Genomic DNA, 24146 nt, shown 5'->3' on the forward strand with positions numbered 1-24146 from the left:
AGAACCGCATCCTGACAGGGCTTGAATATCTCCAAGATGGATATATTTAACACCTTTGTATCTCCACGGAGAGGGGGAGGCTGGTGGGCAACCTATTAAGCATGCCTTCAACCCCCAAGGCATCTAACTGGCCTGTAATGGGTCTCTTGGTTGTGAGAAACCAGCAAAATCCTGCAGAGGAAAACACCTGAGGCTGCATCAACCTTGCTAGGGGAAATTTATTTTTAAGTGATGTTTACAAGAACTGTGCAAAACCTGAAAAATACAGAAGAGGTAAAGAAGGAGTAAAGGGGTAAAACAGGACTCCTGCAAGAGGGGGGGGGAAAAAAGTACGTTCCTCCTTCACCCACTGCTAACCTTCCCCTCGCTGTGTAGCCGAGCCCGCAGACCAGGAAGGATTCTCCTGGCTCGCTCTGCTTTCCCCCAGCAAATCAGACACCAAGCCCCTGGCACAGGCATGGGTTACCATCAGTGATGGTAACATCTCCGAAGTTGTAGGTTATTAGTAGTGTTCGCCTCACCCTTTAGTGTTCGAACTGCTGGGATGACCCTTTGCCTGACACCCCTGGAGGTATGCCAATGGCCCAAGTGGTGCAAAGAGGGAAGGGGCCTGGAGGCGCGTCTTGGCAGGAGAGCTAAGCCCCTTGGGAAGCAGCTCTTAAACGCCAGGAGTAGGGCACAGAGGCTCTCCTCGCCATGCTCTCCGGTAGTGGCGCAGCGCTTGCTACTCTACCCCGTGCTGCTGGCAGGGACAGGGGCGGGCAGGCTCGCTCAGAACCCTCGCAGAGCGTGACAGCCAGCAACTGCAAAAGCAGCAATGCCAAAGTGCTTTTTGGAGCTGTGCAGCCCCATGGCTTTTCCCTTTCTACACTCTAGAAAGAGGGAGAGCAGGGGAGGTTGGGGCAGTCAATCAATGCTAATGATCTGAAATGGTCCTTTCAACTGAGCTTGGACCAAGAAAGTTGGGAGATCCCAGCAGTGGAAACCTGCTACTTCTCCCTGAGCCGCACACCCTGGGAGAAGGGAGAGCTGGCTCTGCCTTGCTCCTGAGCCCTCTCCAGGAGGAGAGTTGCCCAGCCCTCCCTTCTGACCCCATCAGGCAGGGCAGGGGAAAGAGGCCGCACGCGAAGGGCTGGTGCCCGCAGCAGGCAGCTGAGCTCCCAGAACTGGAACTGCAGGTACAGCACGAACTACAGTCCAGGGGACGCCAGGCAACTACAGACATCGTTTCCTCTCCCCACCACCCTCCTTTCCTCTCCACCCCTTCGAGCTTTTCCTGTCGTCCCTGTGATACAGGTGGTGTATCAACCACAGAGGCCGGAGGAAAGTTTACCTGCCTGCCCACTGTACCTCCCCTTTCCCCCAGACTTGCTGGAGGCCGTCTACAACCTAGGAGAGGGAAGAGGAGGCCGAGGCTCAGGAGTGCCACATGCAAGCTGAAAGCCACCGAGGGGCAGGAGGCTCACGGCAAGCAGGCGGCCACCTGGTAGGTGCCCTCGGCTGTGTGCTGGACACTGTGCTCCTGCAGCAGGCCCAAGTCCAGGAACCGTTCCCCGCACCACATGCACTTGTACTGCTGCTCCCGGGCGTGCACGCTGTGGTGCTTGTTGAGGTGCTCGCGCTGCTTGAAGGCCTTCTCGCAGGAGGGGCACTTGTAGGGCTTCTCGCCCGTGTGCACGCGCCGGTGGCGCTGCAGGTCCGAGGCGTACTTGAACCGCTTTTCACAGTCGGGGCACTTGAGGGGCTTCTCGCGGGCTGGGTCGCAGCGGTGCTGCACAAACTCGGAGGAGGAGAAGAAACGTCTCTCGCAGAGCGTGCACTTGAGCGGCTTCTCGGCGCAGTGGGCCAGCTGGTGCTTCTGCAGAGCTGAGGCCCGCTTGTAGGACTTGTTGCACACTGCGCACTTGAAGGGCCGCTCTGCATTCTGCACGCACTTGTGCCGCAGCAGCTCTGAGGACTGGTTGAAGCCTTTCTGGCACACGTTGCACTTGAAGAGGTTTTCTATGCCATGCACGTGCTGGTGGTACACCAAGTGCGAGGGCTGCACGAAGCCCTTCTCGCACAGGTTGCACTTGAAGGGCTCCTCGGCCTTGTGCGTGCGGCGATGGCGCATGAGCGCATACTGCTGCTTGAAGCTCATCTGGCAGAGGTCACACTTGAAGGGCCGCTCCTCGCTGTGCGTGCGCTCGTGCTGCCGCAGGTCTGAGGGGCGCTTGAAGGCCTTCTGGCACTCGCCACAGCGGAAGGGCCGCTCCCCGCTGGGCGTGCAGGGGTGCTGCAGCAGCTCTGAGGACTCCTTGAAATGCAGCTCGCAGATGTTGCACTTGAAGAGGTGCTCCCCCGAGTGTGCGTACATGTGGCGCACCAGGTGGGACCGGTGCTTGAAGGTCTTCTCGCACACTGTGCACTTGTAGGGCCGCTCTGAGCTGTGCGTCCGTTTGTGGTGCACCAGGTGGGACGACTGGCTGAAGCTCTTGTCACATAGTGTGCACTTGTACGGCTTCTCACCCGTGTGGATGCGCTCGTGCCGGGAAAGCTCCGAGAGGTGCTTGAAGGTTTTCTGACAGATGGAGCAGCTGTAGGGCTTCTCCGAGGGGTCGAGAGGCTGCGAATGCTCCGCCTCGGGAGGCTTGTAGGTCTTCTCACAGATAGAGCACTTCATAGCATTGCCATTGTGGACATTGTGGTGCTGTGCCAGCGAGGTCAGGAGGGAGAAGCCCATCTTGCAGACACCGCACACAAAGGGCTTCTGCTCCACCTGGATGCACTGGTGTTCGAGGAGGTCAGTGGCCTGGTGGAAGATCTTCAGGCACTGGGTACACTGGAAAGAGCGGTCATGGCCTGGCAAGCACTGGTGGTCATGGGGGTTGGAGAGGTGGGCAAGGTCGTGGCCACACACACCGCATTTGTGGGACGGCTCTCCAGCCTGGATGGGGGCGTGCTGGTGGTGCTGCAGCCCGGGGTCTGGCTGGAGCAGGATGCCGTAGACAGCACAGCCCAAGGGGTTGTCAGCAGTGCTGGGCGGGATGGAGTGCTCTGGGAGGGCGGCTGCCCCAGCGTGGTGCTGCTGTGGTGGCGGCGGCTGCTGCTGTGGTTGCTGCTGTGGCTGCTGCCAGCTTTCTGACATGCTTGGGAGAAAAAAACGGGATTTTAGCAGTGACAGCTTCAGCTTCTTGGTTGAAAGGGTCCAAGTAAAAACCAAAATTGAAAGTATCCAAGATCCTGATTCCCCTTAGCTGATCCCCTGAAGTCGAGGGCAGAAAATCCAGCCCACAGCCAAGATCTTGGGAAGCAAAGGGGTGACTAAGACTCCACAGCCTCCTCCTTAGATCAGCACAAGTTCTTTGTGGACTGATTTGGTTTGGCTTTTTCTTTTTTGGACAAAAGAACAGGAGGCAGAAGCAAGTGCCTTGAAGACAAGAGAAGGCCCTTCTCCGTACTGGCTGTGATGTGCTCACATTTGTAAAGGGTGAAGGAAGTGGCCCAGGGAGCAGCTCGCTCTGCAAGGAAGAAGACAGCTCATATCAGGTCTCAGAGGAAAGACAGGCGACTCTCCAGTCAACCTCCCCCCATGGCTCACTTTAAAAACTCTCCCACATCCCGGCAAAGCTACCAGGAAGCCCGTGTGCGGGAGCTAACCGGAACCGGAGCCCCCCGTGCTGCTGCTGTGCGAAGGGCCTGGGATAAGGCATGCTGTGCCCGGCCGCAGCCAGGCACACGTTTGAGCAGCGTGCTCACCCGAGAGGCAGCACAACTGCCCGGGTGCCAGTCAGCCCAGCCCAGTATGCTGTCAATCACTGGATCTCCCAGCCCCACTGGGGGCACTGGCTGAGAACACTGGTCCCTCTGCACAGGCTGAGGTACGCCAAATGCTGTGCAATCAAGAAGCTACAGGGTGAGATTTTACAGATATCAAGGCAAACCCCAACCTGATCCCACCCCAGCTGAAACACCCCTGTGAAGCAGTTGTGCTCCTCCTGCAACTCTCGTATTGGGCACATTACCCAAGGGATGCATGTAAGAGATTTCCCCCTCTCTGCGCAGCACTTGTAGACTAGGAAGAGGCAGAGCGCTCAAGGGAAGATTTGCCCTTAACATTATCCTATCCACAGAAAAAACACAGAACCCACAGGTATCACATGCAGCAGTATCTGTGAAGGCATAAGAAGTGTTAAAGCAACCTGAAGCTGAACCTCCTACCAAACCATGGAATAAAAGTCCCCTGGAGTCGAACAACCTACACCAAAGGTGCTGCCTGGCCTTACTATAGAGCATCACAGCGCTGTTGCTCACTGAAAAGTTCCAGTCTTTCTAGAGATGTCCAGTAAAACCTGATATCAACTCAGAGTAAATACACCAGTGAGCAGCAGATAGCAGCAGTGCCGACACACCTCAAGAGAGAGGAAGGGTCCAGGCCCTGGCAAGCAGCAGTAGCCAGTGCTTCTGGGCCACAAGCCCCTAATCCTGCAAGAACACACACATTTCTGCGTCGAAACACCTGCCCTCGCTCAGGGTAAGTAAAACCTTGGCCTTCCAGGTTTGTTGTATTTAAAACTAAGCGATAAGGAGCATCAGAGAAACTGACCAGTGTCCCCATCTCCCCCACCGCCCAGCTGAGACTGGATCGTGCCCCAGAGCTTGGGCAGCGCCGGGCCGCCCTTCTGCCTATGGACACACTGCATTACTTTGTCCGCCGGCACAATTTTGGGCGGAAGAATGCCCAAAGGCCCCATAGCAGCCCTCCCAGTACGCAGGATCTCATTCTCCTGTGCAGCTCACCCAGACCGTCGACGCGAAGGGAGGGCTGGCAGTTAGGGTACCTAGCACCTAAGCTCAACGGGATATGCAGCCTCAGCACAGCCCAGCCGCCACCTTTCCCGCAGGCAACATGAACCACGGCCGGAGCAAGCCAACAGCAAGGGCATCCCCAACCATCCTGCCCAACGGGGAGGGGGAGCTTGGGGAGAGCAAGAGATACCAACCTTGGCTTACCGAGGGCTCTGCACGGGTACCCGAGCCAGCTCCGAGCCTAACTCATCCCTCCGTGGGAGGTGGGAAGCGACAACCATTCAAGGAGAGAAGCCGGGAAAGCCGAGGTACTTTCAAACTGGAGCAGCGGCCCGCGGCACGGCCCGCTCCGGCATGGCCGGCTCCGACTCCCGCCTGCCCGGGCTCCCGCTGTCCGGGCCTCCCGCAGCCGGGCCCAGGCCGCCTCAGGGAGCGGCGCGGCGGGGCCCCGGGGCGCGGGGGCGGCCGGGGAGCTGGGGGACCAGCCGCCGCCGCCGCAGCCCGCGGCCAGGCCCGTCCCGCCGCTCGCCTCTCCCCATGGGACGGCTCCTCCGGCCCCGCCGGCCTGCGGACAAACGCAGCGGCGGCGCCCCGAGGCCTTTGCTGCCGCCGCCGCGCCGGGAGGCCCTGCGGTGGGGTGGGGGGCGGGGGTTCCCTGCCCGGCCGGGGCCGCCCCGGCGAGGCCCACACAAAGGGCGGCAGCGGCGGCCGGGCCCCTCACCTGCGGCGGGAGGCCCCTGTCAGCCCGCCCGCTCGCCGCCGGCGGGGCCGCGGCCTGCGCGCTGCGCCCGAGCCCCGCGCTGGCGTGGCGGCGGCACCCGGGAGGTAGGGGAGGGCAGGGGGCGCCGGTGGCGGAGGCGGGCGGCGGCGCGGTGCGGGAGGAGAGCGGAGCGGGCCGGGCCGGCCGCGGCGGCGGCGGAGGAGGCGGGGCGGGGCGGGCGGCGGCGGCTGCCCCCTGCCGGGCCGCGCCGACAACAGCGCCTCCGCCGGCACCGGCAGGGCGCGAGGGAGGGAAGGAAGGCCGCACCGGCCATGCGGGCCGCGCTGGTGGGGTACAGCAGCTCAGAGGAGGAAGAGGAGGAGGATGAGGATGGGGGACGCCGGGGCGGCGGCGCGCAGGGGCCTCCCCCGGCTAGGTGGGTGCGGCGGGACGGGCCCTTCGCGCGGGGTAGGGGGTGAGGGTGCGGCGGGAGCCAGCGGGGCCGGGTGAGGAAGGCGCGGCCGCCTTCTTCCTCCTCATCCTCCTTCTCCTCCTCCCCTGTCCCTGCAGCGCCGGCCGCCCCCGCCTGCCCGTCCCCGCCGGCCTGCCGGGCGATCCGGAGGAGACCGTTAGCGACGACAGCTCCCTGCACGGCGGCCGCGTCCGCCGCTTCCCCCACGAGCGGGGCAGCTGGGCCACGCACGTCTACCTGCCCTGTAGGTAACGGCGGCGGCGGGGAGCCCGCTGGGGCCCCGGGAGTCCCACGGGACCCGGCCGTCCCCGGTGGGGATCCGCGGGGTGTGGGGAGGGGAACCTGGCCGTGACGGCGCTGCCCCGCAGACAGAGTCCAGGAGGAATTCCTGGAGCTGCTGGAGCTGCTGGTCTCACGCGCTCGCACCTATGTCGCCTCGCTGGCTGCCATGGAGGAGTTCCACCTCAGCCTCTCGCAGTGCGTGGTGCTGCGCTACCACTGGATAGACCCCTTCGTCCGCTTCCTCAAGGAGCGCCTGGCCCCCTTCCACAGGTAGGGACGGTGGAGCCCCGGGAGAGGCTCCTCGCACCCTGCCCTCTCCCCGGACCTTGTGCCTCGCCAGCATCCACACCCGAAGCCATCTCTGGCAGCAGTAAAGCCCTGGGGAGTTTTTCTCCTTGCCTCGGGATCCAGCACTGGATAAGTCAGGTCCCGGCTCTCAAGGATGAGGCCAGAGCTGCGCCATCCCCAAAACCACGGGTGGGTTCATTCCTTACATCTGGCTCAGGCACCTGCTGAGCATCAGCTGCTTCAGGGCTTCTGTCCCTGTCAGGGCTTCAGAGGGCTGGAAACCGGGGCGGGGGAATGGATTAATTTGAGCCCAGAAAGATTCCGGTTGCACCGATTTGGGCCGCTTGCAGCATGCATTTGCCTTTATCTTTCCACAGCTTGGTAGAAATCCTGTCCCCTCCCTATTTGCTTTTTTCTTTTCTTCTCTTTTTCCCACTGACTGAAATAGAATCTTTCTTATTTCAGGTTCTTCTGCGTGGCTGACCAAGTGAAGGTTTACACCAATGAGAACAAAACCAGGTGAGCAAGCAGCAGGGCAGCCTGCCTGGGGAGGAGGCTGGGCAAGGTGCTGGGCAGATGGGAAGCGTCATCCTGCCTGTCCCACGGTGGCTGGGCTGAGCGGTGTGATGCGGCAGCGTGCAGTCACCTTATTATCCAGAGGTTTCACACCTTTCCCCAGCCACTTGCGCAAATCTTTAGCTTCAGCGGTGATTCTCTGCAAGCCGTTGGTCTCGGTGGTGGTGGGTGAACCTCAGGCTGGAGGATTTCATTCTTCTGGAGAGAAGAGATCTGTTCACAACATGACCCGAGGCAGGCCTGTCTGCTGGGCTTCGATTTGTGCTGCAGTTTCCCAGCAGCTAAAAGGTGGCAGCCACGTTCGCCGCCATCTGGTTTGTTCTGTGGTTTCGCAAACCCTCCTGCATGCATGAGCGGCTTGGGGCAAGCGGAGCCGGGGGCCACCTCTTTTGGCAGCAGTGCTGGTTGTGAAATTGCAGTGCAGGTCTTCTAAGAGCTGGAGAGAAATAGCTCCAACAGTGCTCGTTCTCCTGGGTGTCAGCTTGGAAGCCTGATCCCAACTGAATGCAATTAAGTAGTTTAAATGTCAAAGCAAAGGTGATTAAAATTGTGAAAAGTTGCTGAATCTACTGGGAATGGCAGCCCACGATAGTCATGGGTGGGATGAGGCAGGTCCTGGATGAGAGTTAGTCTTCCTCTCTCCTCCTGGAGTCCAGAAAGCATCATCCAGACAGTCCTTGAGGAGGTACCTCTCTGTCACGTCTCTCCAGCTTGGTACTTCCCATTCCCCACTTCCCCTCCCGCCGTCAGACCCCTCTGGCAACTTCTGCTTTTTGAATGCAGCTCCCGCATGGGCACGGCGCCCCGCTGAAATACCCAGCAAGTCCATCCTTTGCCTGGAAAATGAGTTTTCACGTCCCAAAAGGTGCTGAGTTAATCCAGTAAATCTATGGGGTGTATTGTCCAGTCCTGCTTCTCCCTGCTACCGCATCTTTATTTCTGTTTTTCTTCAGAATGCGGTCGTCGTCCTTGAATGCTTAAACCTGGCATTCCTCAAATTAGCTTTTGTTAGGGGGTAGGAAATTTGCCCGATAGGAATGCAGGGCTAAGTATGCTTGCAGAGGTGCTTTCTGCAGCAGGAAAGGGTGCTTGCTGTCTCTCCTTTTCTTTCTTTAGGACCTTTATTGGCTTGGAGGTCTCTGCTGGGCATTTCCAGCTGTTGGAGCTGGTCTCGGAGGTGGACAGAGTTCTGGAGGAGTTTGACCTTCCCACATTCTACAAGGTGAGTGGTCTCCTAATTACTTCCCTGCCGCTCCAGACACACCGTCTGGTTCCTCACCAGAGATCCATGAAGTGTTCACCCCAAATAAACAGGAGTGGTGAGGTTAGACTCGGAGATGGTCTCCTTGGGCCAGTTGGTGGTACTCATACTTAACACCTTAATATCCGTTCTCTTGCTGAGAATGGGACTAGCGCGAGTCTGACTTCTGTGTCGCGTGCTGTGCAGGAGGCTGAGGATGGTAACTGTCTGGTGGCCTCTGGAGGATCGGGTCTCTGGGGCAAAGGGCCAAAGTGTACATCACAGTTGCTGCCCCGCTCTGCGTGGAAGCAGGCTTGTCCTAGGATTGAATGGCCTTAGGGTGAGCCATGTGGACGATGCTCATGCCTCTTCCTTGGGCAGTTTCCCACAGCATCGGGTACTAGCTTTGGGGACACATTTGGGGCTTTGAAGGGCCAAACCCTGATTTCTCTGCCTCCAGAGCTGAGCAGGGGGCTCTTGTGGGTTATTCAGAAGTCACCCACCTACCCTCTCCAGGACTGTCCGTGAGAGGTTCTCTGTGTGGTTGGAAAAGCTTCTGCAGAGCTGACCGCAGTGGGGCTGGGAACCAGGCATCCTTGTACACTGGTGCCCAAGAGGGCTGGCATGGGGAGCCCAGGACTCGTCTCGCCTCCAGCACTGCCTGTATCAGCTCCGCAACTGCTGAGCTGGCAGAGGTGGCTTCCAGCTTTGGGATCCCCCTGCCTTTGGGATCCCCCTGCCTCTGCGATCCCAGCATCACACCAGATCTCCTGCTGCGGCTCCGTGCATTGAGCTCCTTTAGCTCTCACGATCTGATCCCTGTTTTGTCTTCAGGACCCGTCGTTCCATATCAGCTTGGCCTGGTGCATCGGGGACATGTCTGGCAGGCTGGAAGGGCAGTGTCTGCGGGAGCTCCAGGTGCGTCCCCACGCAGTGTGGAGAGCAGGGGCAGAGCGGAGCTGGTGTCCAGCCACATGTCCCCGCCGAGGGCAGAGAGTGGGAAATTCTCTTCACTGAGCAAGACAAACTTCACTGGGTTGAAAAAAGAGAAGCTTTTGGGGGGACCATGAGTTAATCACCCTCTGGAGGCTTCCAGCCACAAACAGCCTTGTCCCTGACTTGGTTCAGAGAGGGAGCTGCCGACTCCTTCCTCTGGCAGATCCACTCTCCTCGTAGTGACTCCTGCATCTGTTTTCCAGGACATCGTGGATGGGTTTGAGGATGCGGCGCTCCTGCTGCGTGTCCAATGGGACCAAGTCCGTTGCAAGTCGGGGAACAAGTACTTCTACTTCCCCTTGAGGTAGGGGCCAGTGGGGCTGTGCGTTTGAGAGCCTCAAAGACCCTGGCGTTGAACCAAGGACTGTTCTCCAGCACAGCCCCAAGTGGCTGTCACGCATCTCCCACGCTCTTCTTGCCTGCTCAGCACCTCGGGGGTGTTTGTGGCCTCAAGTCGGGCTACTTCCAAGTTTGAGTTGCTGAATGAAGAAATGTGCGTTTGTAGCGGGTTTCGTTCTCGCTGCTGTATGTGCTGCTGTCAGCACCGGCGGTTCCAGCCATCCCACAGTGGCTAATTTTGCTGATTTTTAAAAAAAAAAAAAAATATTATCTATAAAAGCCATAGATGCCTTACAGGAAGGAGGAAGAAGGTAGCGTGGGAGGTTTTTGCTAAAAGGAAAGTGTCTCGCGCGGTTGGAAATAGCGCTGCCCGATTGTCGGGAGGCTGTGAGCATGCTTTGAGTAGCAGGATGCGAGGACACGGAGCTGGACTCTCACCAGAGCATCTCCCAGCTGTTAAGCCAGGACAAGTTCCTGAGTCATGTTCTGCATCCCTCTCGCACTGCTGCTGCCTCTAGAGAGAAATTTCGCTATCTGATCCTTTTGCCAAACAGCAAAAGATGAAATCTGGAGGAGAGAGGTTGTAAACCCCTTGCGTTTCAGTGCTTTGGGCTGGCTCTAAAAGAAGAGCTTTGGTTTAAGATTGTGCGTGCCGTGAGCCCAGGACATTTTTGGTGGGCTGCTGCTCCCGAGGAGCTCACTGCCGTGCGTGGGCAAGCCCAAGAGAGGGCACTGTCAGCGTTTTCCTGAGCTGGAAGGGCAATGCCCACGGGTGAGTCAAGGTGCCGCAGCTCCTGCCCGGGCTCCGAGCTTCTTCCCCATGGGAACAGCACCCCGGGTGCTGTGACGACCCTGGGGACTGTTGGCTGGACGTCGGCCCTCCGGAGAAGCTCCATTTTAATCCTTTTGTTTCTGACGGGAGGGTGGCAGCAGCATCTCGAGTATTCGGAGCAGGATGCCGATGTGCTGCCCTGAATCTTTCATTCTGTGCCTGTCTGATGAAAGACTTCAGGACTTCTGAGCAGTAAAAATCTTGTTTCCTCGTGTCATAAAATTGTGTCTGTGGTATACTTCAAGCGTTCCCTTTCAGACGTGCCCAGCTCCCGCAGACTTTGGATGAGGCCATGCCTTGCAGATGCTTCTTGTGAGCTTGGTGCTGCCTTTCCCTGCACACGGGAGAGCCCCGGGAGCGTCGTGGCTGTGGGAGCGTCTCTGGCCCAGGCCGTGGGGTCTGCCAACGCCTGTGCCAGAGCCGGCTTTCAAAATCCTTAACAAAATTCTGTTAAGCCTGTAGCCGGTTGGTTCCTGGGATGGGGATCTGCGTGATAAGGCGTGTGATTACACCCCGGGTTTTCTTTTGGTGGAGGAAAAGCAAACAAAGATGGATATATTTAGCCCCTGGGGACTTCCAGTGAAACTGGCTCTGGCACGACCAGTTTCTCTGTGGTCCGAGTCCAGCAGTGCCAGGTTAATGCTCAACCGGCGGCTGCGCTCCTTTCCCGGCGGGGCCCAGCCTGGCCCACGGCCCGGCCTTATACCTCCGGCGGGTGTCAGGACTCCCGCTCCCGCCTTTGGGGGACGCAGCCGGGGCTTGGCAGCAGGGCTGCGGGGACAAAGTCCGGGGACAGGCGGGTGTTGGCACAGCCCACAGTGGCGCGCAGGGCGTGCATGGTCTGCGTGCCATGGGCCGTGCTCTGCCTGCAGACAGGCGTGGGGACGGCTGCGGGGCTGGGACACCCGTGGGGGCTGCATGGGGCTGCTGACACCCGTGGGGGCTGTGTGGGGCTGGGACACCCGTGGGGGCGGCTGCAGGGCTGCTGACACCCGTGGGGGTGGCTGCAGGGCTGCTGATACCCGTGGGGGCAGTTGCAGGGCTGGGACACCCGTGGGGGCGGCTGCGGGGCTGCGTGGGGCTGCGTGGGGCTGTGCGGGGCTGCTGACACCCGTGGGGGCGGTTGCGGGGCTGGGCCACCCATGGGGGCGGCTGCGGGGCTGCGTGGGGCTGTGCGGGGCTGCTGACACCCTTGGGGGCGGTTGCGGGGCTGGGACACCTGTGGGGGCTGCATGGGGCTGCCGACACTCGTGGGGGCGGTTGCGGGGCTGTGACACACGTGGGAGCGCGCAGCGGCCCCGCCCCCCCGCCGCGGCCCCGCCCCCCCGCCCGCTCCCGCCCCCCGCCCGCCGCGGCCCCGCCCCGCCCGCTCCCCGCCGAGCCCCGCCGCCGCCGCGCCCGCGTCCCTTCGCACGGTTCCGCGCCGCTCCGCCGCTCCCGGCGGGCAGGGCCCGAGCCGCGCCGCGGTGGCCGCCCATGTGCCTGTCGCCGCCGGCCTGATCCCCCCGCACAAAGGCGGGCTGGGAGGCGACGGGCCGCGCCTGCCCATGCACCGTGCGCAGCCCCCCGCGGCGGCCCGGTACCGGGCCATGAGGGCGGCGTAGCTCCCGCACGGCCCGGCGCGGCCGGGGGGCAGCCGCGAACCGGCGGCAGGCGCGGGATGGCAGGAGGCGGGGGCGCCCCCCGTCGGGCGGGCGGGGCGCTGCGGGCGGCCGGCCGCCTCCCGCCCTTACTGGTGCTACTGGTGCGACTGGTGCTGCTGGCGGGGGCGACGGGCGAGGAGATCAACGCGGAGGTGAGGCGGGGGCGCGGCGCGGGGCTGGGGGAGGCTCCCCTGGGACACCCCCCCCTTCCCCTGCCCGCGCCCTGCCTGCACCTGCGGCCGGAGGGCAGGCAGCGCTGGCCGCCGCAGGTGCAGGCAGGGTGCAGGCCCGGAGGTGTAGGGGGGGGGTGTCCGAGGGGGAGGTCCGGGTCTCCCCCGGGGCCGACGAGCAGCGACCGGCGGGGGAGAGGAAGCGCTTTGTGCCCACGCCAGGCCGCGGCGGGGGAGGGGGTGAAAGGGCCTTTGATAAAGTCTCTGCCTCGCCACCCTGCCTGGGGGCGGGGGGTAAAAAATGATGAATTTCTCCAAATCGAAACATTAAATCGGGGTATGGGGGGGGGGGGGTGTGTTTGGAAAAAGAAGTGGAAAAAGGGGGAAAAATCGTGAAAAAGGAAAAAACTGGGGGGAAAAAGGGGGGGGAAAAAAAGGAAAGAGGAAAAACATATTGGGGAAAAGGAACAAAAAAAAATGGAAGGAGGAAAAATATGGGGGGGAAAGGAACAAAAAAAAAATGGAAAGAGAAAAGTGGAAAATCAAAAGGAAAAAAATTAGAAAATTAAAATAAGGGGAAAAAAATAAAACTAAAAAGGGAAAAATAATAGAAAAAAGAAAATAGAAAAATTAGAAGCACTAATAAAAATAAAAACTAATTAGAAAAGACAAGGGGAGGCGGAGGCTGGTGCAGGAAGGAAGAGACCCGGCGCACCCCAGCACCCCCCCGCCCTGCAGGACAGAAGCCCCTTTGTGGGTGGAGGCCGGGGTGGGGGGTCCCAGGCTGCTGGTGGGGGTGGGACTGGCCCCGTGTCCCTCCGCAGCCCCCCTGGGGACACTCTGGGGGAGGGCAGCAGGCAGCCAGGCTGGCCCCCTGACAACCGCCTTCTCCCTGGGGGTCAGGGTGGCTGACAGCCCCCTGCCACCCCCCCATCCTGGATCCGAGGGTCCCCCCCAACTCTGTGGGGCAGGGCTGGGGCTCCGTTGCCTGCTGCGTGCTGCGGCTTGCCTGCCCTGCCTGCCTGGGTGCGGTGTTTGCCCCCCAGCAGCTGGCACACGCGCCCCATGGCAGGGACGGGGCTGGAGGGGCAGCGGGCCGCATCCTGCAGCCGTCTGCCCCGGGGGGCTCCAGCTCCGCTCCCCGCCGCCGCCTCACGCTGGGCTCTCCCCGACGCAGGCATGGCTGCGGCTCTACGGCTACCTGCCGCAGCCCAGCCGGCAGATGTCCACCATGCACTCGGCTCAGACCTTCTCCTCCGCCCTTGCCGAGATGCAGAAGTTTTACGGCATCACTGTCACCGGCATCCTGGACGAGGAGACCAAGGCGTGAGTTTCTCCGTGTCCTCTTGCTCTAGCAGAAGGCACCTCCGCTCCCCGGCTCTTGGGCTTTGCCTGCCGGCCCTGGAGCTCTGCCTGCACCTGGAAATGCAGGCGCTGTCTCCCACGAGAGCTGTGTCTCCCCTTTTGGGGGCTGCACCCCTGCAGCTGGGACACTTCCCTCGCCATCTGCGGCTGCTGTAACCCCTCGGGGACCTTGGCTGCGGTGGGCTGAGCCCTGGCTCGATGCCCTCCTGGCAGGTGGATGAAACGTCCCCGCTGCGGGGTCCCGGACCAGTTTGGGGCACGGATGAAGTCCAACATGCGGCGGAAGCGGTACGCACTGACGGGGCGGCGCTGGAGCCAGAGCCATCTCACCTTCAGGTACCCACCATCTCCAGGGCTTCCCACCCCTCCCTGACCCGTGGAGAGCCATGGACCCCCTCGGGGAGCACGCACTGTCTCGGGCTATCCCCAGCGAGCTCTGTACCCCCAGCATCCAAAACTACACGGAGAAGCTGGGTCGGTACCACTCGTACGAGGCCGTCCGCCGAGCTTTCCGGGTGTGGGAGCAAGCCACGCCGCTGGCTTTCCGGGAGGTACCCTACGAGGAAATCCGACAGAAGCGGAAGAAGGAGGCCGACATCATGGTGCTCTTTGCCTCCGGCTTCCACGGAGACAGCTCCCCCTTCGACGGCGTCGGGGGGTTTTTGGCTCACGCCTATTTTCCTGGTCCTGGCATGGGGGGGGACACGCATTTCGACTCAGATGAGCCCTGGACGCTGGAGAACACAGATGTTTCTGGTGAGTTGAGGGCCAAGGAGGTGGTGAAGGCAACCGGACGAGCCTGGTGGGCCCCTGGGTTTGAGGGCAGGGGGGACGCGCTGGCATGGGCGGGGGTGGCAGGGAGAGCAGCTCCACCACGGTGGTGCAGGCAGCTCCCACCAGAGCACCCTTGTCACAGGGTGTTGGGGCCAAAGACCCACCCCATGCATCATGTCCTCCACCCCGTCTTGCTGATGGTGCCTCTCCCTGCAGGGAACAACCTTTTCTTGGTGGCCGTGCACGAGCTGGGGCACTCACTGGGCTTGGAGCACTCCAGCAACCCCAGCGCTATCATGGCCCCCTTCTACCAGTGGATGGACACGGAGAACTTCCAGCTTCCTGAGGATGACCTCAAGGGCATCCAACAGCTGTACGGTGAGGAGCTGGGTGGGGGATCAGCCCAGAGGTGGGATGTTGGGCACGTATGTGGGGAAACTGAGGCACCTGCGCTGCTGGTCTGCATCACGCCATCCCTTCTCTCGCCGCCCCATCCAGGTACCGCGGATGGGCACCCTCAGCCCACTGAGCCTTTGCCCACCGTGACACCCCGGAGACCTGGCAGGCCAGACCAGAGACCCCCTAAACCGCCCCCGCCGGGGAAACCGGAGCGACCCCCCAAACCCGGCAGCCCAGACCGACCTGACCAGTATGGCCCCGACATCTGCGATGGGAACTTTGATACGGTGGCAGTGCTGCGTGGGGAGATGTTTGTGTTCAAGGTACCTGCCAGGATCCCCTCCTGCCCCTTCCCTGGGGATGTGGCGCGTCCCTGGGTGGGAGGATCCCATGGCGAAATGGCTGGCACTGGGACTGTGTCCCTGTGTCCCCCCCATCTTCTGCCAACCCCCTGTTTCCCACCAGGGCCGGTGGTTCTGGAGGGTCCGACACAACCGGGTGCTGGACAACTACCCCATGCCCATTGGGCACTTCTGGCGGGGCCTCCCTGGGGACATCGATGCCGCCTATGAGAGGCACGACGGGAGGTTCGTCTTCTTTAAAGGTGAGCGGCGAGACTGGGGGGGAGGGCCGAGGTGGAGGGGGGACCCCAGTGCGCCCTCCAGACTGCTGAGAGCTGCTTGGCTTCATGCCATCCTGATCCCCCTCCCCAGCCAGAGCCGCTGCCTGATTCCCAAGGGCCGGGGCGGCCGCAGGCGTCGTACCCTGTCCACATGTGTCCCTGACACAGCAGCTGAGCATGGCCGCCTCATCCCCATTCTCCACCGCCCTCCAGGTGACCGGTACTGGCTCTTCCGAGAAGCCAACCTGGAGCCCGGGTACCCACAGCCTCTGGTCACCTACGGGCAGGGCATCCCCTACGACAGCATCGACACGGCCATCTGGTGGGAACCCACGGGGCACACCTTCTTCTTCCGTGGGGACAGGTGAGTGGCTCCGGGGTCCTCCCCCTGTTCTGCTGCCTCCTCGCCCCTGGCAGGGGTGGGCATGGCAGGCGGCAGAGACCCTCGTGCTCCTCACCTGCTCACCACCTCACTCCTCCAGATACTGGCGCTTTAATGAAGACACCCGCTCGGTGGACCCTGGGTACCCGAAGCCCATCTCTGTCTGGACGGGCATCCCTCCCTCACCTAAGGGTGCCTTCCTCAGCCCGGACGCCTGTAAGTAGAGGAGGAGAAGAGGGCCGGGTGGCAGGGCGGGACCAGAGGGGATAGGGTCACCCCTCTGGTGGCCTGGCCATGTAGGGTGGAGGCCAGAAGGGTGCTCGGGAGTCAGTGGTTGAAGCCCTTTCTGAAGGATTTCACCGGTCCCAGAGTAAAACCTGCTGTCCTGGGCACCTGCAGGGGTTCCCAGGTTGTGGGGTGCCCTGCGCCTGCCCACTTACACTTCACCTTCATCTTCTTCGCCCCCCCCCCCCCCCCCCCCCCCAGCTTCCACCTACTTCTACAGAGGCACAAAGTACTGGAAATTTGACAACGAGCGGCTCAAGACGGAGCCAGGTTATCCTAAATCCATTTTACGGGACTTCATGGGCTGTCACACGGAGCTGGTCCCGGACCCCCATCCCCGCTGGCCCGATGGGGACCGACCCCCCTTTAACCCTGATGGGGACAGGCGGGCCGATGGCGAGGAGGAGGAAGAGGAGGAGGAGGAGGAGGAAGAAGATGAGGAGGATTACAGCGAGGGCGGCCACCAGCCGGGTGGGGACGTGGACGTGGTGGTGCAGATCGACGAGTACACGCGTACCATGAGCGTCGTCATGGTGCTGGTGCTGCTGGTGCTGCTGCTCTGCATCCTCGGCCTCATCTACGTCATCGTCCAGATGCAGAGGAAGGGCGCGCCCCGAATGCTCCTGTACTGCAAGCGCTCCTTGCAGGAGTGGGTCTGACCCTGGCTCCCTCCCCAACCCGCCCCCACCACCATGGTGCTAACGATGGACCTGATCTCCCCCTCTCCTGCCCCTCCCCACGGCCTCGTCCCCTCTTGCCCTGGGTTTGTTTGATGGCTCCGGCCTCGGAAAACGGGGGAATGCTCCCCCCCCAGCCCCCCCAGAGCAGCCGGGCTGGGACTGGAGGATGGTCGTGGCGGGGCTGGAGGGCATCCAGGTCCTGCCTGCTCCCCAGCGGCTGTCCCCCGTCCCTGGCTGTGACCCTCAGGTTACCACCCATTGTGTTGCGCCCGCCTCTGCCACAGGGTCCCAGCAGGGTCCCTTTCTCCCCCCGTGAATGTGCTGTGGCTGTGCTGCGTGGGGCGGTGAGCGGGTTGGGGGCTGCTCACAAGTGCTGTGAGCTGGCAGGTCTCAGCTGCTGGCACCTGCCATTGCAGGGAAGCATAAGGGGGGAAGGGAGGGTCGAGCTCCCGTCCGTGTTTCCCGTTGAACCACAGGGATGTGGCGCTTAAAGATAGTGCGAGGGGGGGACACTTCACCTTTGCAACCCCACCCCCCCTTCCATGGGCTCAGCCCAGCCCAGCCCCTGCCTCTGCCACGGGGCGAAGCCCTGGGGACAGGCGGTCCTGTGGGCAGGGCAGCAGGCACGGCCACCTTGTACGTGTATTAAACGGGTCGCGTGCGTGGAGAGCTGTGGTGCTGTCCTTTCTGCCGCGGGAGGGGGGGGCAGGAGCCCCGCGTGAGGTCTGGCAGATTTTTTGTGGTAGTGGGGGATTGCCCAGGGGTACCTTGCGGGGGGCCGAGCCAGGGGATGTGCGGGAAGGGACCAGCATGGCCGGCGATGTCCCCACAGTGGCCCCTGCCTTGGGGCTACCATTTTGGGGGGAGGGGGGTGGTCAGCGAAAGCATCCCCTCTCCCCGCCCCCCCCCCCCCCCAGCAGCAGACAGAGACAGAGCTGCCTTTCACCAGCTCCCACAGCAGCAGCGACGGCCTTGCCAGGAACACAGCCGGCCTTGTTCTCCCCCAGCCAGCACCCCACTCCGGCCCGGGGGCAGCCACCTCCCATCCCTGGGCAGCTGGGGGACGGTGCGGGGATGCTCTGGCAGCTGGTTTACCGGGTGCTCCGGCTCCCTGTCCCTGCACCATCCCGGAGCTTTTCCTTGGGTGGGGGGGGAAGGGGGTGGCCGTATCCTGTCTCACCGCCGTTGGCTGGGCAGAGGAGAGCCAGAGGAGTTGCGACCGCTGCAGAGATATGGGGGAAATAATTGGTGGGAGCGGGAAAGATGAGACCAGGGGAGGGTGGTGGGAAATGGGCTTTATCCAGAGAAAAAAATGTCGCTCAGCCGTTGATGGGAAGGAAAAACCTGACCGCGGTGGGCGGCAGGGATGGAGACGGCAGCTTCCTTCCCTCCCTCTGCTGGCGATGCCCGCTGGGGTGGCAAGCTTGGGCCACGTTTGCTTTGGAGCCACGGGTGCAGCTGAGGCCTGGTGCGGTTAAATACACCTGTGGGGTGGGGCAGCCCATGCCAGGCAGGGGACGTGAGGGTCTGACCCTATGGAGTGTGTGTGTGGGGGGGGTTTCCCTGTGGGACTGGATTCCCACCAGCATCCTCTTCCCTCCTCAGGCTTCCTCCAGCAGCAGGCAGCCTGGCACCCCACGGCACCCCTGCCCAGGCGCTCCCACGGGGCAGGCGGCTGTGACACGGGGCTCGGTGCTGGAGCATCAACCCTTCCCTGACCTGCTCCCCGCTCCCTGGGACTCTGGCTGCCCCTATGCCCCCATCCCTGCCCTGCCGGCCCCAGCAGGAGGGCACCTCCATGGGTGGGAACGAAGCCTTTGTGCCCCACCATCACCATCCTTCCCCCCCCTCCCCAGAACCCAGAGCCACTGGCTCTGTGCCCAAGGCTCGGCTGCAGCCACTTCCCCGGCACTAAATTACCCTGAGCCGCCCAGCTACTCCTCAGCCACTAATTACTTTAAAAGGGAAACACTGATGCTGGTTCTCACCCCACTTTCCCAGGGCTGACGGCGCTGGGGGGCAGGGAGGAGGACCCCGGTGGCCTGGGCCACCAATCCCCTACTCCAGCCTCCATCCCTGCCCACGCTGGGCAGCAATTCCTTGCCGTTAGCTGATTCCCTGGGAAACACTTTGGCTCAGACTCAGCACATCGCTGCAGCCAAGCAAGAAGCCAAAATCAGGCAGAGAAAAGCCCTGAAGAATCGGGGGCGGGGGGTGTGTGTGTGTGTGGGGGTGTGTGTGTGTGTGTGTGTGCCTCCAAGTGGCTCCGGGGCTGTTGTATTCTATCAGCTAGGCTGTGCTGGGTCACATTCCTTGGCTTTTAACTCCTTTCAATTCGTTTTTGACCATTTTGGCCAGATGTGTGCTTGCGTGGGTCCTCCCCGGGGCTGTGGGAGGAACCACAGCTCTGCAGGAAGGGGAGCCCTGCTGCAGGCAGCCCGGCACCCCCAGCCTGCCCCGAACAGGGGTCAAACCAGCACCGGGAGCTACCGAACGGCACGAACCTGGCCAAAAAGGCGAGGCAGGAGGAAAGCCTGGATGGGATTTGCTGCTCCCCGCCCCCGCAAAGGCAGCTCTCGAGGCCGGCGCGGATGCATTTCCCACGGCAGATGCATTTCCCACACTAGATGCACTTCCCGTGGCAGATGCATTTCCAACAACAGCTTGATTTCCCACGGCAGCTGTGTTTCCCCCGTCTCCCCGGGGGCGCCAAGGGCTTGGCAGGATGCAGGGGTGGGGACCCCAAGGCCTGGTACCCAGAGAGATGCCAGGCTCGCAGGGGAAGCCAGCTGAGCCGGCCAAGGATGGCCAGAGGCTCACGGCATCCCCTTCCCTGCGCAGTCCCTCGGCAGGGCAGGGGGCTCCTTGCAGACTCAGGGTGGGACAGGGGCTGGGAGCAATTCCCCAGGGGGAGTTAGCGGCGCTGGGAGCAGAGGCCCCGGCTGCCCGGGGTTCAGAGATCTGGGAGATCACTTCCCACCCGCTCCCGCTTTTCCCAAGATGCTGCAGCGGAGCCGGCGCCAGGAGCCCTGGGCCATCTGGAAACGCTCATGGACAGCAGTGAGCGACCCTGACGGAGACAAAGCCCAGCATTTCAGCGGAGCCCAGGCTCTTTGCCGGAGGCTCTCGCTCTACCCTGCATGCCCACAGCGGGATCAGCTCGCCTCTGGCCACCCACGGATGGCAAGACCTCTAGGGAGGGCAGGGATGTACCTGCTGCAAGGGAGAGGGCTTTTTGTGGCTCGGGGGAGCCCAAATCCCGCTCAGCCAGGCCCTGGCAGGCACTGGGCAGCCCTGCCAGCATCCAGCCCACTGCGGGGCGGGGGTGGATCCTGGCAAGCTTCCAGGTGGATCCTCCCAGCTTCCCAAAAATAGGCTAGAGAAGCCCGACCTGGAAAAGACCCCAGGAGCTCAGCGTCCTCTGAGCCCTGCCACGCCGGGGCAGTGCTGGCCGCGGCGGCACGGGGCTCCACACACCGCTGGAACACGGGTGATGGGGTGATCCCCCAGGGCTGGCAGGGGCTCTCTCTGCCTGCTTGGCACCGTCACAGGAGAAAAACACGCTTCCTCCTGCCTCCTCCATGCAAGCCAGGGCATGATCCCCCACGCGCCGCTGAGGAGAGGACCGGGAAAGCAGAGAGGAAGCCGGGCTCGGCCCAGAGGAAGAACTGGGGCCGGGATACGCCGGAGCAGCGACCAGCCAGCCTCAAGGCTGGAGGAAACGACGCCGGGGACAGAGGGAAGAGCTGTGGGGCCCTGAGAGGGGTTGAGCCTGCTGCCTGCGCTCGCTGCAGGCCAGGACTGAGGCTTCGGGGTGCAGGGGTCGGTGCCAGCACAGTCCTGCTGTTGGGTGGGATGCATTGAGCCGGGCACACGCGTGCGCTGCTCATGCCTGTCACCCCTGCCTCGCACCCACCCCACAGCCACCAGCTCCGCTCCCCGGGGTGCCAGACCCTTCAGCTCACGGGGAGGAAAGTCATTTCTGGGGTCACAGGGGCAATGCACGAGGTGATGGTGGAGCAGACAGTCTGCAGGTCTGCTTCAGCACAACTTGGCATCCATCATCATCTCGCCTCTAGCGGCTCTGAGGTGATGGGCTCCCCGCCCAGCCCAGGGTAGCTCTCAGGGTGCACAGCCCCTCACTCCCTCATCCAAATCAAGTCTCGCTTGTGTGGTCCCATTTTGCAGCCTGCTGGGGGAAGCTCTCACCCCTCTCCCACAGGCGCCAGCGGGGCAGGAAGATCAGCTCTTTCTGCCTGCAGAAGTGGCCAAAGTCCCCAGTACCGTCACTCATTTTTCCTGGGCGGTGGCCAATGGCAAAACTCAAAATAAATATTGCCCTCCCCTCCAGCACCACCATGGTAGAGAGCAGCTGCAGAGGATTACCATCACCCTGGAAGTGCAATCCCTCTACAAAGGCGACAACATTTGGCCCAGGACATCCAGGGAGATGCAGAATGGGGGGCAGAAAGGGCAAGGGGCAAAGTTTGGCCCAGATTTTTTTTTTGATTCCTGCATATCACCTCCACAATCAGAGCTCCATGCTTTGTGTCAGGATCTACTTAATAGGAAGAAGACAGAGTAAAGGGAAGGCCATAGGCAGGGACAGAAGCCCAGATCAGTATCCTGCCACTCCACTGGGCTGGACTCTCACCCAGGCTGCTTCTGCCTCAGTAGCAGAGCAAGCGGACAAAAGCTTTCCAGGGAAACCCTGTCACCTGTTTCCCCTGCCAGACACTGCCACCTGCCCAGGCAGAGCCACCGGAGCCGAGGGATGTCCCAGCCTTGGCTTGCGCCACACGGTGCCTGCCAGCTGCTCCAGCTCAGCGCGAGCATGTCTGGTCCCTGGTCCAACCCAAGGAGGGTCACTCTCCCGGATCTTGCTCTGAGATGCTGCAGCCCCTGCACTAACCCTCCTTCAGCAGCTGAGATTTCAAAGAGAACCTTTGCCTTTGATGTAGAAAACACTTGGGTCCTGATCAAGTGCCCAAGTGCAGGACCTTGCCCCAGATAATGGAAGAGGAAGGTGAAAATCCAGCAGAGGCGAGGAAAACTCACCTCTGTGCAGGCCCCACTCTGCCCCAGGTTGAATCCAGGGCTCCCCACAAAGAAAGACTCCTTTCTCTCCCACTAGACATTGCAATTAGGGCTTAAGCAGGAAGGATGAGCAGGCCACCCGCAGGAAGGCGAACGAGGAGATATTTAAGGCCTATTCTCTGCAGGCTGCCTGCACTGAAGCAGAACCCTGCTCTGCTCACCCCTCGCACCTAGCTGGGGCTGCCCCGGGAGCACGCAGGCAGCAGCCGTCCTCAGGGCAGCCTCCCATCTCTCTACCCACGTCCTTCCTGCCTTCCTCCACTCTTTCCACATAGGAGAGCTTCGCGTCCCGGCTGGCGTGTCCAAAGCAGCAAGAAGCTGGGAGCTTCGTCGCAGGAGTTTTGCTGGTGCACATTTACTCTAGGAAATGACTGTGATATTGTGGCCTAGCTGCCAGCAGCATCCTCTTCTCCCACAGGGAGAGCTTCACTCACAGTTAAAGTTTTGATGGGAGAGGGGGATTAGAAGAGGAAGATTTTTTAAGAACACGGCCTAAATCCCCCACTGTCTGGCCCTAAGGAAAAGATACTTAAAAGTATCTGATGATGCTCCACTTTGTGCAGCATGTAAACAGGAAGATGCAATATTTTGTTTCATATTAAAAAACATACAGAAGGCGCGCATGGATGTAAGGGTTTGAGGCTGGGAGTTTATTCCAGCAAAACTGCTGGCACAGCTCCTAGAGGTCAGGCAGGAATTGGCAGCAGGGCCCACCTAATCTCTCCGCAGAGGCAGCCAGCTCGGGGCCCTGGGGAGCCCAGCCCCTCTTAATGAACGAAGGTCACTTATTTGGAGCATGGGCCCCAGTGGGACAGGGAAAAGCAGCAGCTCCTGGTGAGTGCTTGGCCACCACTGACTGCCAAAAACACATGCTCATGAGGGCGGGCCTGTGGGAAAGGATGGATTCCCCTAGCAGCTCCCCCAGCCCTGGCAAGCTGCAAACATGGCAGGAAAGCCTCACCATGGACTTCATTAATGCGGATCCTTGGCACACAATACAGGACAATTCCACTTAACAAATTTCAAGTCCGGCCAAGCCTTGACAGAACGTCAAAGCAAGATGGATGGCGCCTTCCCATGTGGGCTTCCTTGGCTTGGCTCCTTAGAGCTACCAAGCTCTCCGGCTGCTATGAAAATTGGAAAGTTCTTCTCCAGAAAGCCTTCGGCAAGTGCAATCCAGCACCACGTGGCAGCATGGGGTCAGCAGCTCCAGTTCAAAGCCCACTAGCTTGAGAAGTGCAAATCAGGCAGCTGCATTACAGGTGTCCCGAGAGCTGGCCACAGAGGTAAAGTGCAGCCCACACAGAGGAGCTGCCGCCCATGAGGGTGCACAGACGTACCAAACCTTTGAACCAGGTGGAGCGCCAACAGGCAGGATTAAACCCAGAATCTGGGGCAGATGTCCCCCAACAGGCTCTCTTTGTCCTGGGAGAGCCCAGCTTTGTTTTACAGGACAGTAAGAAGAGTGAAGTCTTCCCAATTCACTGCGCGGCCCAACACCAGGGAAGGATCAGGACCCGCCTTTGGTACCTACCCACCAGAGTTGCTGTGGAGGGCTCGGCCCCAGCGAGGAAAGGCATCAGCTACTGCCAGGCTCTCTCTGTTACTGGCGGAGGTCTGCAGCCTCCCCTCTGCAAGCCTTTCCACAACAAAGGCATATTGGTTGGAGGCAGGGAAGGGCAGCTTCAGCACAGGAAAAGACTTCCGCTCCTGTTATGCTGCTTTGCTAAACCTCCCCTTTGATCCCTGGGGAAAGGGACAATTTGGCAGCTGGAAGACTATTGTGTGCCTCTTGCTATAAGTAGCTGCTAAAAGGCCTAGCTGAGAGGTGGAGTGAGCTGTTTAACTACACAGCGAACACAGCGGTGTCCTAACAGGCAGGTAGGGCCAATTTGTCACTGCCGGGAAAATGGCTTCAAGCAAGAAGAGAATGAAAAAGCCATTTCCATGTACTAAAAGCGAACAGCATGAGATTTTGTCATAGGTAGAGTACCACAAACCTTGTGAACTGGAGACAGATCCCATCTCCTCTATGAAAACCTTACCATTCTTCCTCTCTTGTGTTGTTTGCATCTGTGCTATCCCTTAAACAGCGAGGCTGACAAAGTCAAATTCAGAGGCAAATTCTAACATTTGAGTTCCCTAAAAAAATTCTTCAGCACTTTCTGAAGCACTAACATGTGCAAGTTAAAGGATCCATCAAAGGAGGACGAAGC

At 61.0% G+C, this 24146-nt stretch overlaps 3 protein-coding genes across 5 annotated transcripts; 2 read left to right on the forward strand and 1 right to left on the reverse strand.

Annotated features, from left to right (window-relative positions):
• Window positions 1–200: 200 nt before the first annotated feature.
• Window positions 201–5189, reverse strand: ZNF319 (zinc finger protein 319). Its single transcript, XM_074583487.1, has 2 exons — window positions 4983–5189; window positions 201–3500 (listed from the first exon to the last, which is right to left on the reverse strand). Exon 2 carries the CDS (start codon window positions 3125–3127, stop codon window positions 1463–1465), a length of 1665 nt encoding a protein of 554 aa, XP_074439588.1. The 5' UTR covers window positions 3128–3500; window positions 4983–5189; the 3' UTR covers window positions 201–1462.
• Window positions 5190–5754: 565 nt separating this feature from the next.
• Window positions 5755–10731, forward strand: USB1 (U6 snRNA biogenesis phosphodiesterase 1). 3 transcript variants are annotated; one of them, XM_074583489.1, is made up of 8 exons: window positions 5762–5924; window positions 6059–6204; window positions 6329–6512; window positions 6996–7049; window positions 7210–7394; window positions 8223–8328; window positions 9181–9264; window positions 9546–10731. In XM_074583489.1, exons 1-8 carry the CDS (start codon window positions 5821–5823, stop codon window positions 9643–9645), a joined length of 963 nt encoding a protein of 320 aa, XP_074439590.1. In that variant the 5' UTR covers window positions 5762–5820; the 3' UTR covers window positions 9646–10731. The 3 variants fall into 3 exon arrangements, 2 of the variants coding, with proteins under 2 accessions (XP_074439591.1, XP_074439590.1); XR_012586580.1 differs by having other exon boundaries at window positions 5768–5924; window positions 7210–7420; XM_074583490.1 differs by lacking the exon at window positions 7210–7394 and having other exon boundaries at window positions 5755–5924.
• A 1291-nt stretch (window positions 10732–12022) lies between these two features.
• Window positions 12023–17500, forward strand: MMP15 (matrix metallopeptidase 15). The gene is made up of 10 exons (XM_074583491.1): window positions 12023–12308; window positions 13504–13652; window positions 13905–14027; window positions 14140–14447; window positions 14682–14843; window positions 14964–15187; window positions 15330–15468; window positions 15700–15850; window positions 15969–16084; window positions 16355–17500. The coding sequence occupies exons 1-10, from the start codon at window positions 12174–12176 to the stop codon at window positions 16810–16812; spliced, it is 1965 nt and encodes a 654-aa protein (XP_074439592.1). The 5' UTR covers window positions 12023–12173; the 3' UTR covers window positions 16813–17500.
• The last annotated feature ends 6646 nt before the right edge of the window (window positions 17501–24146 follow it).

This window comes from Larus michahellis, chromosome 4, assembly GCF_964199755.1.
Source record: "Larus michahellis chromosome 4, bLarMic1.1, whole genome shotgun sequence".
In the NCBI taxonomy this organism is placed as follows: Eukaryota; Metazoa; Chordata; class Aves; order Charadriiformes; family Laridae; genus Larus; species Larus michahellis.

Coding starts and splice junctions, on each gene's coding strand:
- ZNF319 (XM_074583487.1), bottom strand. CDS start 3,127: ATGTCAGAAAGCTGGCAGCAGCCACAGCAGCAACCACAGCAGCAGCCG.
- USB1 (XM_074583489.1), top strand. CDS start 5,821: ATGCGGGCCGCGCTGGTGGGGTACAGCAGCTCAGAGGAGGAAGAGGAG. Junction 6,513..6,995: donor CGCCTGGCCCCCTTCCACAG/GTAGGGACGGTG, acceptor TTCTTATTTCAG/GTTCTTCTGCGTGGCTGACC. Junction 9,265..9,545: donor AGTGTCTGCGGGAGCTCCAG/GTGCGTCCCCAC, acceptor TCTGTTTTCCAG/GACATCGTGGATGGGTTTGA.
- MMP15 (XM_074583491.1), top strand. CDS start 12,174: ATGGCAGGAGGCGGGGGCGCCCCCCGTCGGGCGGGCGGGGCGCTGCGG. Junction 14,844..14,963: donor GGGCATCCAACAGCTGTACG/GTGAGGAGCTGG, acceptor CGCCCCATCCAG/GTACCGCGGATGGGCACCCT. Junction 15,188..15,329: donor GGGAGATGTTTGTGTTCAAG/GTACCTGCCAGG, acceptor GTTTCCCACCAG/GGCCGGTGGTTCTGGAGGGT.